Source organism: Augochlora pura, chromosome 7 (genome assembly GCF_028453695.1).
Source record: "Augochlora pura isolate Apur16 chromosome 7, APUR_v2.2.1, whole genome shotgun sequence".
NCBI classification, from domain to species: domain Eukaryota; kingdom Metazoa; phylum Arthropoda; class Insecta; order Hymenoptera; family Halictidae; genus Augochlora; species Augochlora pura.
Window position 1 is genome coordinate 39070928 of NC_135778.1, and position 14459 is coordinate 39085386.

At 37.9% G+C, this 14459-nt stretch overlaps 2 protein-coding genes across 8 annotated transcripts in view; one reads left to right on the plus strand and one right to left on the minus strand.

Annotated features, from left to right (window-relative positions):
• The window catches only part of LOC144473297 (uncharacterized), a 38643-nt gene extending 30235 nt beyond the window's left edge, over nt 1-8408 (plus strand). For all 4 annotated transcript variants that reach the window (XM_078187067.1, XM_078187066.1, XM_078187068.1 and 1 more), the window contains 2 exons: nt 637-773; nt 3327-8408. In XM_078187067.1, the coding sequence (XP_078043193.1) occupies nt 637-773; nt 3327-3483 (294 nt within the window). In that variant the 3' untranslated portion in view covers nt 3484-8408. The remainder of the gene's footprint in view (nt 1-636; nt 774-3326) is intronic.
• A 759-nt stretch (nt 8409-9167) lies between these two features.
• On the minus strand, nt 9168-14373 carry LOC144473295 (facilitated trehalose transporter Tret1). 4 transcript variants are annotated; one of them, XM_078187063.1, is made up of 5 exons: nt 13832-14373; nt 12865-12976; nt 12240-12279; nt 11095-11211; nt 9168-10686 (listed from the first exon to the last, which is right to left on the minus strand). In XM_078187063.1, exon 5 carries the CDS (start codon nt 10673-10675, stop codon nt 9272-9274), a length of 1404 nt encoding a protein of 467 aa, XP_078043189.1. In that variant the 5' UTR covers nt 10676-10686; nt 11095-11211; nt 12240-12279; nt 12865-12976; nt 13832-14373; the 3' UTR covers nt 9168-9271. The 4 variants fall into 4 exon arrangements, with proteins under 4 accessions (XP_078043189.1, XP_078043187.1, XP_078043186.1 ...); XM_078187061.1 differs by lacking the exon at nt 12240-12279; XM_078187060.1 differs by lacking the exons at nt 11095-11211; nt 12240-12279 and having other exon boundaries at nt 14114-14373.
• Between the last annotated feature and the right edge of the window lie 86 nt (nt 14374-14459).

A 14459-nucleotide genomic window follows, 5' to 3' on the forward strand; every position in this document is an offset into this window, starting at 1 on the left:
TGGAAGCAAACTTTTATCGTCGAAGAAATTTTGAGTCGATCCACCTCTACTTCCTACGCCATTGTCCATCCTATGTTTGCACTGGGTTTTGCCATGAACTTTTTCCTTATTCATCAATGTTTTAACCAATTAGCTCCCACGTTCAATTATTTTCGTTTCGCTACTTTAAATTACTTTTTCGTATAATTGTATCAATCTGGTAGAACATAGTTGAACCCTGTTCGTCTGTTTGCGTAGAAGAATACACGCGACCGTAGTGTACCGCTTGCTGTAACATTCTCTCGTTGTTTTCCATGCCAGTTGAAAGTCTCCAATTATTTGTTCCCAAGTATTTTCAATCTACTAGACATAGAAGCATGACGGAATTATGCACTTCTACGATACATATTTCTATTCTATCATTCTTTTTGTATCATTTGTTTTTTTTTGTCTCCGACCTCATCCACTGCAAATTTACGACATAACCTCTCGTACGTGTTTCTCGCCCAATAAAAAAAGTCAGCACCAAAATTGTTTCCGGACAGATTGTTGCCGGCGAACTTTTGCGGCCGTCCGGTTTTACAGCCTTTTAGAGTTGTAACGAAATTATTAAATGGCCGGTGTCGATTTACGAGAACAATGATGTCGGTTTTTCAGCAACTGCGCGAGGTAATACCGCATGTAAAAATGGAAAGGAAACTCAGTAAAATAGAGACGCTCACGCTGGCAAAGAATTACATAATGGCCCTGACGAACGTCATATGTGAAATGCGCGGCGAGGAGCAACCATATACGTAAGTAAGCTTTATCGGTTCTTGCACGTGGTTATTGGACGCGAGTTAATCTACTAATCCACGCGTGGAGTCGGTTCAATTACGGTCAATTCCGTCCGTGGACGGCGCTTCATTTAACGAATTGGTGTATCGTTCTGATATTTGTTTAGACGGTTTGTACTAATTTTTGCTAAGTAGTTTCATCTCGAAATAAGAATTGTCTTTGTGGATTGCAAGAAATGTAAATATAAGGTGGAAAAGAGATCAAATATAAGATGTAAATATAAGATATAAATATAATATATAAATTAAATATAAATTTAGAGTGAAAATGTGGAGGTAAAATATAAGATGTAAATATAAGATATAAATAAAACATAAATATAAAATACAAATGAAACCTAAATATAAGATATAAATAAAATATAAATAAAGATAAATATAAGATAAGAAATATAAATAGCAAGTTCTTTCTTTCTTCAATAGCATTAATAGGTTGACAATAATGCATCGATATTTTAAAATCCTGTCATTGAGTGGTTCAGTGATAAATATTGGCTAACAGTGCAACCGCAATTAAATTGTCCCTAATTCAACAATCACGTTCATGCGTCGATTCTTCAACCAAAAATTTGCATTTCAGAATTGCGTAAAGAATATTTGAACTAGTTAATTATAACCCTAATTTCATAGTTTCTGGTTTAAAATAATTTTTGGAGAGACTGTACTGCTTGGAAAATTATCCGAAAAATATGTTTCGAGTTTCTGGATTTTAAAGAGTGGAGGGAGAATAAATTTTGTAAGAAGATAATAGTTTAAAAATCGAGTTTTAGTTATAATTGACCAATTTCCAGATCTCTGCGCATTATTAACAATTTCTCGAGATTTATAACCTGCCATAACCTCAATTTACGAACAAACGTAACGAACGGAACAAACGAATGTGTTCGTCGAAACTCGCCGTGAATTTGGCTGCGTATCAACATTATTAACTATTAACATTAACTTTCTGAAAACTTTAACATTAACCATCGCCGAATCCGCTCGCAAAGGTAAAGCGAAGGCAATACTTTATCGGCGACCTTTGCTTTCCCCAGTTAGCATTATCTTCGCACTCGCTCGAAACGAACTAACTTTAATTAACTTCTGACTTCGGGCGAGAGCTGAACTCGGTTTCGCAAATCAAATTAATCGGCGTCGCTTGTATACATATTTCGCGCAGGCCGATCGATTCGTATTAACTGATGAACGTTTTATTAAACGGTCGATATCCCGGGATTACAAGATAACGCATTACGATAACGACGGTTTTTTGATCGACTTATAAATTTCATTAGAGTTATCGAAGTTAAAGTGCAAGTTCGAGCCACGTTGGAGACGACGGGTTGAGGAACGCTTCGTTCGAGCAATCTCTGTTCGATTAAATGAACAATCCGGCTTGAAAAATAAAGATTGATAATGATAGATAGATGATACAATGTTTTAATAAAATACGATTCAACAAGTTCGTTGCATTCGATTGATCGTATCTTGCGTATAGTACGAGACGATTGCGCGTTGAGACGAGAAGTCGAGTGCGAAGACAGGAAATAAGTGCTTCAGTGTCAAGTTATTGCAATTATTGTATATAATTATTTAATCGTCAACTGTTTCTGTAATTTATACCATAACGTAAATTTATTTTCAACTCTTACAATTCCAAGTATTGAATTAACGAATAAATAATAAAAGACTATAAAATTTCGCTTTTAACATTTTCATTTTTCATAATTTTGCAATATCTATTTTCATTTGAAAATAAACAACAAAGCGACGTAATTCTGCGCAATTATTTCTACGATTTCTTATTTCCTATTATTTCGCATAAGTAAAAATACAGTACGTGAGATAGTGATGGTACACCGACATGATTGATCATTTGTAATGGAGATTTTAATCTCGCTTATTGTTAGCGCTATTAAATATTTTGACTCAGCGATCGCAGATGATTAAGCCAGATATCAGATCGAAGGAGTGGGAGTATCTCACGTGGCGCGTCAACACCCCATAACAATTGAGTAGAGCGCATAAGTGTACATTATAATTCTGAACTAATATATTAAGACCAAATGAAAATAATTACTGGTAATTAACACGAATATTAATAATGAGATTAATGCTAATACAATAGTAAAATATATTAATATAGAACCTAGAGTTGATATAGTATAACAGAATCTATAGTTAATATAGTACAATTAAACTTAGATTTAGTATAGTACGATATAACCTATCCAAATAAAACTTTAACAAATCGCTGAAGGAACATGCATGAATCGAACTAACAGGCAATCTAAACAATAGCCGTAAGAAGAACAATAAATATTAATAAATAATGACGAATTAGAGAAGTTAAAAAAAAGAAAAACTGGCTTCACCAAACCGTTGCTTAATAGTCGAACTATCTAACCCAAGTTATTTCTTGCTTCTCCAAATAATTTAGCCATATAAAATACCAATAATTTAGTCATATAAACTACCAATAATTTAGCCATATAAAATATCTGTATAACTAAAAAACAAATTAATTTGCAGATTCGTCGACGGTGAGTGTGGCTCTAGTAGCGGCGACAGCACTGGTCAGCTGGAATTGAGCGGCGGCGAGCAACCGGAGGAAGCATCCCCGGCATCGATACACGAGACCAATAACAACAATCTGCTGCACGAAGACTTAGAGCGCAGGATACCGTAGCTTGCATAATTATTCGTAAAACCTGATCGAACTTCGTTGGTAGAACTCTCGTCGCGTGTGGATGTAAGCGAGAAGAGAAGCGCGCGCGTCTGTCTGCCTGTGTGTATGTTTGCCTGTGTCCTTATTTTATGCCTCGCGTGCTTGTATGTGTGAGTTTGCGTGTGGTCGTGCGTGCGCAATGTTGCAGACCAATATAAATCGGTTCGATAAGCGTGGACATGTTAAAGTATATAAACACAAGAGAGAAAGAAAGAGAGAGAGAGAGAAGAGAAGTCAAAGTTCGTATACTCGTCGAACTACGATTGAAGAAGAAGAGGACCAACGAAGCGTCGATGGGGCTCTGCTGATGCGAAACCGTTGAAAAACCGTTTGAGACTTATCGATGAAGATGCAATTCGGCGTCTACGAAATGATCCGTCCAAGGTCGACCTCTGGAGATCTTTCGAAGGCCAATGAGATGGCAAGTTTTGCCGGAGAGAAAAAAAAAGAAAGAGGAGGACCGACTTCACGGGCAATTAAGCTGAAGAATTTCTTTCTTCTTTTTTTTTTTTTATTTTGTTAGTTTATTTCTTTCTCGAGTGACACGAACGTAAACGTCCTTGAGACAGCCGAAATTTCTCGTCGGAAACTATGTCAGCGTTGAGCGACTTTTATTGTACTTGCGCGAATCATTAATTGTCGTGAGTTTACGGTCTTTTTGCACAGGCTCTGACCGAATAGTAAGAACGAGTTTTCGTAGCTTGATTTTTTATGGAAAGATGATTTCATAAATTAAAAAAGAAATCGAGATTGAAAATTCGTTTTGGTCAGTTTTAGTTGTTAGGGTAACATTTATTGAGATTGTAAACGATGCTTTATGATAATAGGGTGGGTATTACGCAAGTCTAATACCCCCATTATAATAATTATAATATTAATAATAATACCTACCCTATTATCACAAAGCATCGTTAATGTAACACCTATTCAAATCGTAAATAATGCTTTGCGACAATAGGGAGGGTATTACTCAAATAGAATACATGTTACTCTATCAAATGGAATAATATTAAGATATTAAAAGGACTATTTCACTAGATAATATCTAAAACAATCTCCAAAAAAATTATAAATATTTCCAATGATAGAAAGAATTATAACAAAGCTCAAATAATACAATATCCAGAAACGTGACTTTTGCAACTATTTCTGTCGGTCAAACCAGTTATACTTTATGCAAAAATCTAGTAAACTAGTCCTCTAAATATCTGAATAATGTCCTTTCTTGCAATTTTGTAGAAATTATTCTCTTTAAAAAAAAAAAAAACGTTAAAATATAGGTAAGAGAATATTCGACTTCTCTCTTGAAGTCGGAAATTTCGAGACGTAAATACATTAAATTTTAACGGGGTATATATTCAAATTGAATTTCGCCGAAACTACGAGACGAGACAAATTTATTCCGCGTTCTCTTTGAATTTTTCATAAGGAATCGCTCGGCCAGAGCCTGTGTAGAATGGAATCGAACGTGTCAGTCGAATGTCAGAAATAAACGACGAAAGGCGAGCGTAAAATTAGGCAAAATAGATGTAGGAAATAAAGCCATGACTTCGCCGTTTCTCGCTCGACGACGCTGTAATTGTTTCTCTTTGGAATTCAAATGCAAAAAATTGGCTTAATTTCGAATGTTAGAAATTGGTTTAATTTCGAATGCTAAAAATTGGCTTAATTTCGAACGCTAAAAATTGGCTCGGTTTCGAAAGATCTTGGTGATGACATCGATAGATCGGATCGCATCGACGACGATAACGATCAGTGTGACGCAGAAGTGTGAAAAACTGTGATAAAATTTCGTATTAGAACCTCTGTTACACATAATTCCGTGCGTGATGTCGTGCAAAATACGTTCTTTCTTTTTTTGTATTTCCTGTTGCGATGATTGTTTTCTACGGTGTACAAACTCGACGAGAAAAGCCGCTATAACAACCTTCGTTGCGTGGAGCGATCGTGAAACAACTAACGCGCTGTCGAAACTATATCAAACAACGCGAAACGAATCAACGATCGCTAAACCAATGGAAAAGTGACTCGAAGCATGTGCAGTCTCGCTGTAAAATCATAACCTCGGTTTAACACCGATATTCAAACATTCAGCGGGTCGCAGCTTCGATAGCCGATCATTTGTTCAACAATTAAACGATTAAGTGATGATTTCCAACGAAGAGTACAATATCATTCGAATATCGTTTAGAGGTTCGTGAATTCAAAACGTTCAGTTGTCAATAGGGGAATACGAATTATTTAGCAAGAATATTGAATATTCTACCATGTATTTAAATACTAGATGATTACGAACACGGAGAGAGAGAGTGATCCTTCAACGTTTCGATCGACTTCGAGATACTATAATTTGTTAATTATATCGCATGAAACAGATTTCGAAGAGATAACGCCAGCTCCTCAATGCGTATCCATATATACGCATATATACATATATATATATAATACACACGTCTACGCGCCTGTATATACAATACTATAGCGTACACGTATTTTCGCATTAATGATTAATAACGTTGATTACGTTGGTCGTGAATGTGGTAATATTATTTTCGCTATAGCATCCCGAAAAAGGGGACCAGAGACATCAACTTAAGTTACCAGATCCTATACACAACCCTCTCACACACTATACACGAGCGCGTGCCCGCGACCACGGAAAGGTAGCTGTACGCGTCTATAAATGCACACACACATACAAAGACATACATCTCTATACACTGTCTAGATTCGAGCAATGGATCCGTGAAGTCTGCGCCGATATTCTTTCGTTGACAAATAAAAGAATATCAGGGCAATGCATTTAATAGAAAAAACGTCGACCGCTCAAAACTGGACGTGTTACGAATACTTCATTGCGTTTTACTAGTGAATTTTTATACTTTTTATCGACTGTTTACACTATAAATCCTTTTCCTCTTCTCTTAATTCGCTTCATTACAAACTGTTTACTATACCATATATCTTCTTCTTCTCCACCACCCCCTACCCCCGCCCCTGTTCCACCTTAATCAGACAGGTTAGGTGAAGATCGATTCCTTCGCGCGCGATATCGCTTGGCAAAAACTATACAGAGTTTCTTTACAAAGGCGAAGCTTCCGTCGGGAACAATTTGTCTCGTTCCTATCCTCAGATCGACTGAACCCGATGTGCCACATTGTATGTATACAGTATGTACAAACATCACACGTAATGCTCATGGGGCAAGCGGCCCTCGGTGACCGTCGCGGAAACACGTTTTTATTCATCTCTTGCCGTATCATTTTCTTCGTGGTTACAATGGTGATTTCGATTGTAATTATTTCTTTGGAGAAAGAGGAAAATATTTATTGTATGTCTATTTTTACTAGAACGATTTTAAATATTGATCGCAAGGCGGATAGAATTTTATTCTGAATTAAGAGGACGGAATTACAATTATATTTAATAGGATATTAACGCTTTATCGACCTGAAAAATTTTCCTTTCTATTTTGATTTTATTTATCTGATTAATCGCGGTATTTGATATTTAAATATTTGTATAATAATATTGAAGCTTGTAGTACTATTTAACGTATTTGTCTCAGTAATAGATAATAAATTAAGGGTTACTATAGCAACCGATTCACAGGCTACCGATCGGGAAGGGGGAAAAGCCGAATAGGCTCTTATAGGTCGATAAAGTGTTAATAGAAATCTCCATCACGACTCGTTAAAGTACGGCAAGGGGTTAATGGTGGAATGAAATGTACGGCTAAGTGATGGGAGAATGGCGACGAAGTGTACTGGCGACACTGTCATTGATATTTGTCACTGGAATCCATTTGTCATCCATTGACAACATCCAATGACATCATTCAATTATATTCTTGAAATCTCCATCACTTGGCAGCACATACTATACCACCACCACGCTGTAACTGGTCTTTATTGCCAGTAAGCATACGCAGGGCTGTCAGAGAGGTACCAATTAGTGGCGAAGAAAGGGAGAAGAACCTATAGAAAGACTCGCACACTGAATTTCCCTTTCTACCCTCTCCCCACCACTTCGGAGTGCTTCCACGCGTGCCTCGCAGCAAAACAAGTCAGATCTGATCTCGAAGCATTTTCGCATCACACGTCATTTACTCCCGCTCTTTCGAAATGAGATCTGACTTTTATGGGATCCCTCGGTCGACCTATTCGAGTGCGACGCTATGGGGTAGGCGACCGCATTGGCGGCTGCTCAGCGAGCTTCAGTTATCCAGACAAGAACTTCACACCGTACCTAATATGACAGAAAACTGAAATAACTATTTTAATTGGATGAAATGGTTTTTGCGTGGGTTTAGTGGTAGCTGAGATTTTAAGGTTAAATTAATATTTTTTAATACTACAGTGTGCTTTTTATTTGAGAAGATTATATATTAAAAAAAACATAGTGTTCTATTTTAACAAATTATCTTAGCATTGAGATCTTGGTCATGACTGTGCCCACGCAAAAACTTCTAAAACCGTGCAATATTGTCTTTTAAATTATAAAACCTTCCCTCGAAATATTATTTTGATAACTTCGATGCTTCGCGAGATATTTTACTGTTCTCACTTGAACGTCGCATCTCGTGCACTGAATGTTCTTCCATACTTATGTCAAAACTCCTATCCAGTTCTCGCTACGTGTCGACGAGTTTGAACAGTAAAGTAGACATATTATCATTGTCGATTGTTTTAATATGTACCGAACCGATTGTTCGACGAGCATTATAACAAATGGGTTATCGAAAAAAAAAAATAAACGCCGAAGTTTCGTCTGTGTTGAGAAGCCTTTTACGGCGATACTTTCATATTGATAGTTTTCGTCATTTATGTACTATGGCATACCACTCGAGGAGTTGTGGTACACGTGTTGAGAATAAAATTTTTTTTTCAAATATATGAGACGATTGAAAAAAAACTTGCCGCGAGTTTTTTTACTCTCACTGTCATTGCCATTACTATTTATTAAAAGTGTGTCCTATAATTTTCCATTTTTTTAAGTGCGAAATCAATAGACGATATTTGTTGTTTTTTAAAGGTTGATTTATTGTGTTTTTATTTCGCTGGCGGATTTTGGATACTTTTCAAGGAGAAAATTTTTTAATGAGAGAAATAGGTAAATAATAGGAAGGGTCAAGGTCTTGGGGAGTTAAAAGGATCAGGTAGAACTTCCCAATTAAATTGTAAGAGTTTCTGATCTATATTCGTCACAACAGGAAGGAAAGTGGAACATCAGCAGGAATGTAAGATAGTGCCAGCGAATGTAAGATATCAGGTAAGGCGGTCGATAAGGTAGAGAGAAAAGCACCTCCATTCTGAAAGTCTTTAAATAGTAGCATCTCTACTCTGAATGTCTCTAAATCGTGGCATGTCCACTCTGACTGTCAATCGAACATAGACACAAATAGCATAACTTTGCAGTGATATTTTCTTTCTAATGACACATCTACCTTCTTTGGCATTGCCTTTAACATTTCATATAAAATCAAAATTCGATTTTTCTAACGCTTTCTTCAGAAATAAAATAAGTTGATGCGTATAACTATATAATAACTATATATAAAATTAAATTCCGAAAGAACGTCGGTTCCAGTATTTCAATAGCAATTCTCCTACACCATATCACGTCGCAAAATAATTCGTAAAATATAAACATTAATAAACTATGTCTTTATTTACATATCTTTTACAAATATACAAATCGCTCGAAAAATATCGTGTGCCGCATTCGAAGAACCATTCAACATGTAACGTCACGCTATAGTGTCGTCACTGTACTGTGTTTTCTTATTCACGCTGCCATTTTTATTGAGAAGCGCTTGGATCTCGTTGTAAGTCTTGCCTTTCGTTTCGGGCACGAAGACCGCCACCATTAAGAACGCGAGGAAACAGGAGACCGAGAAGAAGAAGTAGACCGTGTGGGAGCCCAAGCTATCGCCGATCACTTGATACAGTTTGGAAACGGTGAAGCCGAGTATACCGTCGAAAACGGTGATAATGGCGCCGGCGATGCCTTTCACGTCCGAGGAAAACAGTTCGCCTATCAGAGCGTTCGTTAAAGTACCCAGGCCAATTTGGTAGGCTATTTGGAAGAGGATCACGTCGACGACGGAAAGACAGTTCACCGACGAAACGTCGACGCCCCTCGCTTCGAGCATAAGATAAATCGCAAGAACAGCTAACGTCACGAACGACCCTAGACTGGAGATCATTAACAGTGGCCGTCTTCCAGCCTTCTCCACCGTAGCAGTGGCTAAATCCGCAGAAACGAGTCCGACAGCCAAAACTAAAATAGTTGCCACATTCGAATCAATTCCGACTTTAGCCTTCTCAAACAGTACTTGCAAGTATTGCATCGTGCTAAAATTTCCACTGAGTTGCTGGGCTGCCACAAGACCAAGAATAATATACAAAGCTTTTAAGTTATTTGGTAACCGCAATATTTTCAGTCTAGTCATCCAAGTATGGTTAATCGCCATCGTGCTCTGCGTCGAATTCAGCGACGAGCGGGATTTGTGCGAGTCCGAGGACGCTTGCAGGATTAAGTACAACTCTCTGTTCGCTTCGTTCATGTCGCGGATACCTTTGAAAAATGCTAACGACTTTGACGCTTCCAATTTACAGCCTTTGGTGAGCAAGAAGTGAGGCGTCTCCGGGAACCACGCGAAACAGAGGACGAATATGATTGGAATTAATAAGAGAATCCCTGCTAAAACGCGATAAGCCACCCAAGGCCCTATGCTACAGGTTAATAAGGATCCCGTGAACACGTTAGCTGCTGTTAGAGTGCCCAGCGCGCCTCTGATGTTGACGTCGGAGACTTCCGAGATGTACATGGGATTGGCGGTGTAAGCTATGCCGACGCCTATGCCGAGTATTATCCGCGAGATGTACAGAGCTTCCACGGTTTTTGCGAACAGCACGATGATCCAGCCGACGACGAAGAAGATACTTGACAGCATTAGACAACGCTTGCGACCGAATCTGTCGGCTAACCAGGCTCCGACGAATGGACCGATCATGGAACCGATCACGGTTAAGGAGACAATCCATGAACACTCGTCGTCTGTTAGTTTCATGGGCACGTCCTCGTCGCCGGATGTCAGCCGTGACAGAGAAGTGGTTGTCCATCCGTATACTGTGCCGACCGCCACCATGGATAGCGTCGCTGAAATTGATAAAGTGTCTTTTAATTGTATAATTGAAATGTCAATAGTCTCTTAATTTTTATATAATATAAGAAATTTATTTTGAAAGTGGCCTAAGTCCATTTATAATTAAATTGAGACATTCAAGGGTTTGTGTTTCAATAATTAGAAATACACATTTTCCTCATTAAATAGTTCAATTGTCAAGGCTATGTTATTCTATTATTATATTGTCAAGGTTATGTCTCAAACTACTTTTCATCGAATTTATTGTCATGGTAACTGGCATTAACGGTACATTTTTACCGAAGCGTGTTTTAGCTGAACTTTCACGGACAACTCTTTCTCCATTAACATGATTCTTGTCTTATAATTACTCGGACATTTATCACTGATTTTCAAGAATTTACGGTGCTTTCAATGAGTACCTTGCAGGACGTATCGTTGAGAAAAATTCTTGCGATTGTGGCCGCCATCGGTACATGGTACAATGGACGATCGCCACGAAGTTGTTCGACGTCCATTTTACGGTGCGAGCGATTTACCTACAAAAAATCTTGATAACTTCGGAAAGACAGAGTTGACAAACGAATTTGGTGCAATCGTCTTATAAAGCACGCCATAAACCGTGTTATATTATCGCACAAAATATTCCCCGAATTTGTTGGCCAAATGTTTTTGTCAACCCTCTTTTCCAGAGTTTTCAAGGTCTTCTATAGATAAACCTACAATTTGTTTACGCTCTAAAAAAACTATATCTTATGATATTTGCCGAAATTGTATCGGCATCGCCCAAATGATGGGTGAAACGAAATTGTAGATCATCCTGTAAAAAACTGAAGGTGACCTTGACAACTTTGGGGGAAAAAGGGTTAACAAAAAGATTTGCTACAGTCATCTCAACGTGTATAGTTTGCTACATTGCTAGATCCTCGATTCAGAGGAAGCGTGTTCCAAAGCAAAAAAACTCGAGCATGCGAAATTCCTATTGGTCATCAAAATTAATGTGCGATGAATAAATAATAAATAATGAAAATCCAATAAAATACGATATCCAGCACCACAAACGATAATAAAAATCTGCAGAAATTAAAGGGCAAAATGTTCATAGCATGTGGAATTACAACTTTACTCTACGAGGAATGTCGCAGTGCTACGCCACTGTAATTCATTCCTACGCCGATGCTGAGATTCGACGGAGTCAGTGAAGTATTTCCACTTTGAATGTCTTTTAATAGAAATATTTCTACTCTGAATGTCTTCGAATAGAGGCATCTCTACTCTGAATGTCTCTAAACCGTGGCATGTCCACTCTGAATGTCTCTAATAGAAGCATCTCTAAAAAAGAAAATCAGCTAAATGCAGAAAAATTTCAGATGCTAATATTTTTAAACAAGAATCACGATTATATATTTCCAAAAAAAAAATATTAACGATAAGCCACAATTACTTCGTAAATAATATTTACAGCTATTACCTTCTAAGTTTCTATCGCCAACTTTTCTCTAAACTCATGCACACAACGAAGAAACATTATTTCTAGTATTTCGTAAAATCATTTTCAAATTCATACCTCGCATCCATTCCTTATAACTTCCCGCAGCGTTGGATTTCTTGGAAATAATTATTTTATGAAATATGGTTCGCTGAATCTTTTATTTAAATTATAACTACAATTAATTGCCATGTAACTGTATTTAATAAATAATTGGATTTCTTGACAGGGGATTTATTGAAATTTTAGTTGCTCGCAAAAATTTATTTATGCTGCTTAGAGAACAAAGGGAAAGAATAAGCATTTAGGGTTTCGAGAGTTTCGAGAGCTCGTAAAGTTTTGGACTCGACTTTACTGAATCTAAAAATTAGGTTTAAATCCATCTCCAGTTTTCACTTATTACAGTTTGATGTTATAAAATATATTTTATATTATACAATTATTATCACTGTTATCAAAATCGAAGAACGATTAAGTATCCCATAAATATTTTCAAAAAGGTTTCTCATAAATGACTTTTTATTCTTAACAAGCGCATTACTCGTTAATTTTAAGCCTAAGTTAATTTTAATATCATGCATAATATGAAAATGGAAACTTCCACTGGAGTATAATAACTTAAGTATAGTGCCTATATTAGTATTTATTTATTTTATTCAGCACCGAAATTAATTATCTTATTAATAAATGATAACCAACTAACCGGAGATACATGCTAACCATTGCCGCCATTGCGTCCTCTTAGATTCACATGCTTTATCTTCCGATAAAGACATGGCATTATCCGTCGTTGACCCTTCCATTCGCGAATGAATCTATAATAAAACAAAGTTTTTCCGAATCAGAAATAAATCTTGAAAAACTACGTTGAAGTGTGTTTCTGCGAGTAAATTTCGCGGAATTAATTTATTTGTTTTATCAGTATAAACGGCGACTTAATTTTTTAACATTTTTATTTAACATTTGACATCGATCTATAATACACAAAATAGGTCATTCCACTAAAGTCTAAATAACCTTGAAATCTCTAAAACGCCTAAAATCCTAAAACATTTAAATCGCTCTGTCCAATGATAAAAAAGTTAAACCATCTCAACAAATTCACGAATATTTTCTATAACCCCATTGTATGCGCGCACAGTGCATACGTGTCCAACGCAGAACACATAGTTTGCAACGACGCCTAAAAATACGGAAATGTGTTCTAAATATATAGTTATTATATCGCTTTTCACTGTGCGCGGGTAAACTCGCGAACAGTTATTATAGACACATACATCGACACGTTTTTAAGAAAACGTTATTCCATCGTGTCGTTTCGCAACGATCTATTTTACTCGTGTAACCGTGTCACGGAATAAAATTTCTCTGAAAGTCGAATAAACGGCAAGAAAATCTGCCGGCTGGTTATCTGAACGGCGCGCAACATAATCAAATACAAACACGCGTCAATGTGTCTCGATAAAAAGGAGATTCGCGCGGAAATACAGAACGCGGGCACGCAGCGAACAAGTACGAGATTTTCGAACGCTGCTTTCCGTTTGCGCGTACGACCGCGTGGTTCGGCAACATAACCTAAACGCGGACACTAAAATTGTCGAGTCCGTCGCGGTCGGAAAACGTCGCGGCAAACCAGCGCGGGGACGGAATTAATCGTCTGATATACTCACCAGTGTCTCGCCGGTCCCTGTCATTCGTAGCTTGAATCGAAAGCAAGGTTTCAAAATCGAAATCACGACGGGTTTAAGTACTCTCATAATACTCGACGCGGAACACGTGCAACGGGCACACGGTACGCGCGCGCGCTTCGACGCGACGAAGGCAGGCGTCCGCCGTTCACGCGCGCACACTACGAGGAGCACCGTAAACACGCGGGCATGTGTATCGCGGAGTCGAATCAATTATAGATCACGTGAAAATTCGCGGAGAAATCGTTCTCTTCGTATACGTACTCCCATGCAGCGTGGTCAAAGTGTTCGTCTACGCTCCCTCCGCGCTGGCCGGTGACTGACTTCAATGGTAACCCTAATTATACCAGCGACGGTAATCGCAACAATGACAGCAACAACAATGGTAATCACAGTCACAACTGCGCCGCGGAATGACAGCGAATTTAGAAGTGCATCAACTGCTGAAAGAGTCCACCGTCGACTGAGACCATCCCGCTGCACGTGCAACGAAAGGACACGAATTTCTCGATCGGCGACGTCTGTACATTGTACGTAATGCAACTGAAACCTCCACACACCTCCCCCTCTCTCGCTGCCCCCACGACCACGCGCCTCGTTCTCTATAATC

Coding starts and splice junctions, on each gene's coding strand:
- LOC144473295 (XM_078187059.1), bottom strand. CDS start 13,918: ATGAGAGTACTTAAACCCGTCGTGATTTCGATTTTGAAACCTTGCTTT. Junction 12,977..13,831: donor CAGGGACCGGCGAGACACTG/GTGAGTATATCA, acceptor GTTTTATTATAG/ATTCATTCGCGAATGGAAGG. Junction 10,687..12,864: donor ATGGTTAGCATGTATCTCCG/GTTAGTTGGTTA, acceptor TATCAATTTCAG/CGACGCTATCCATGGTGGCG.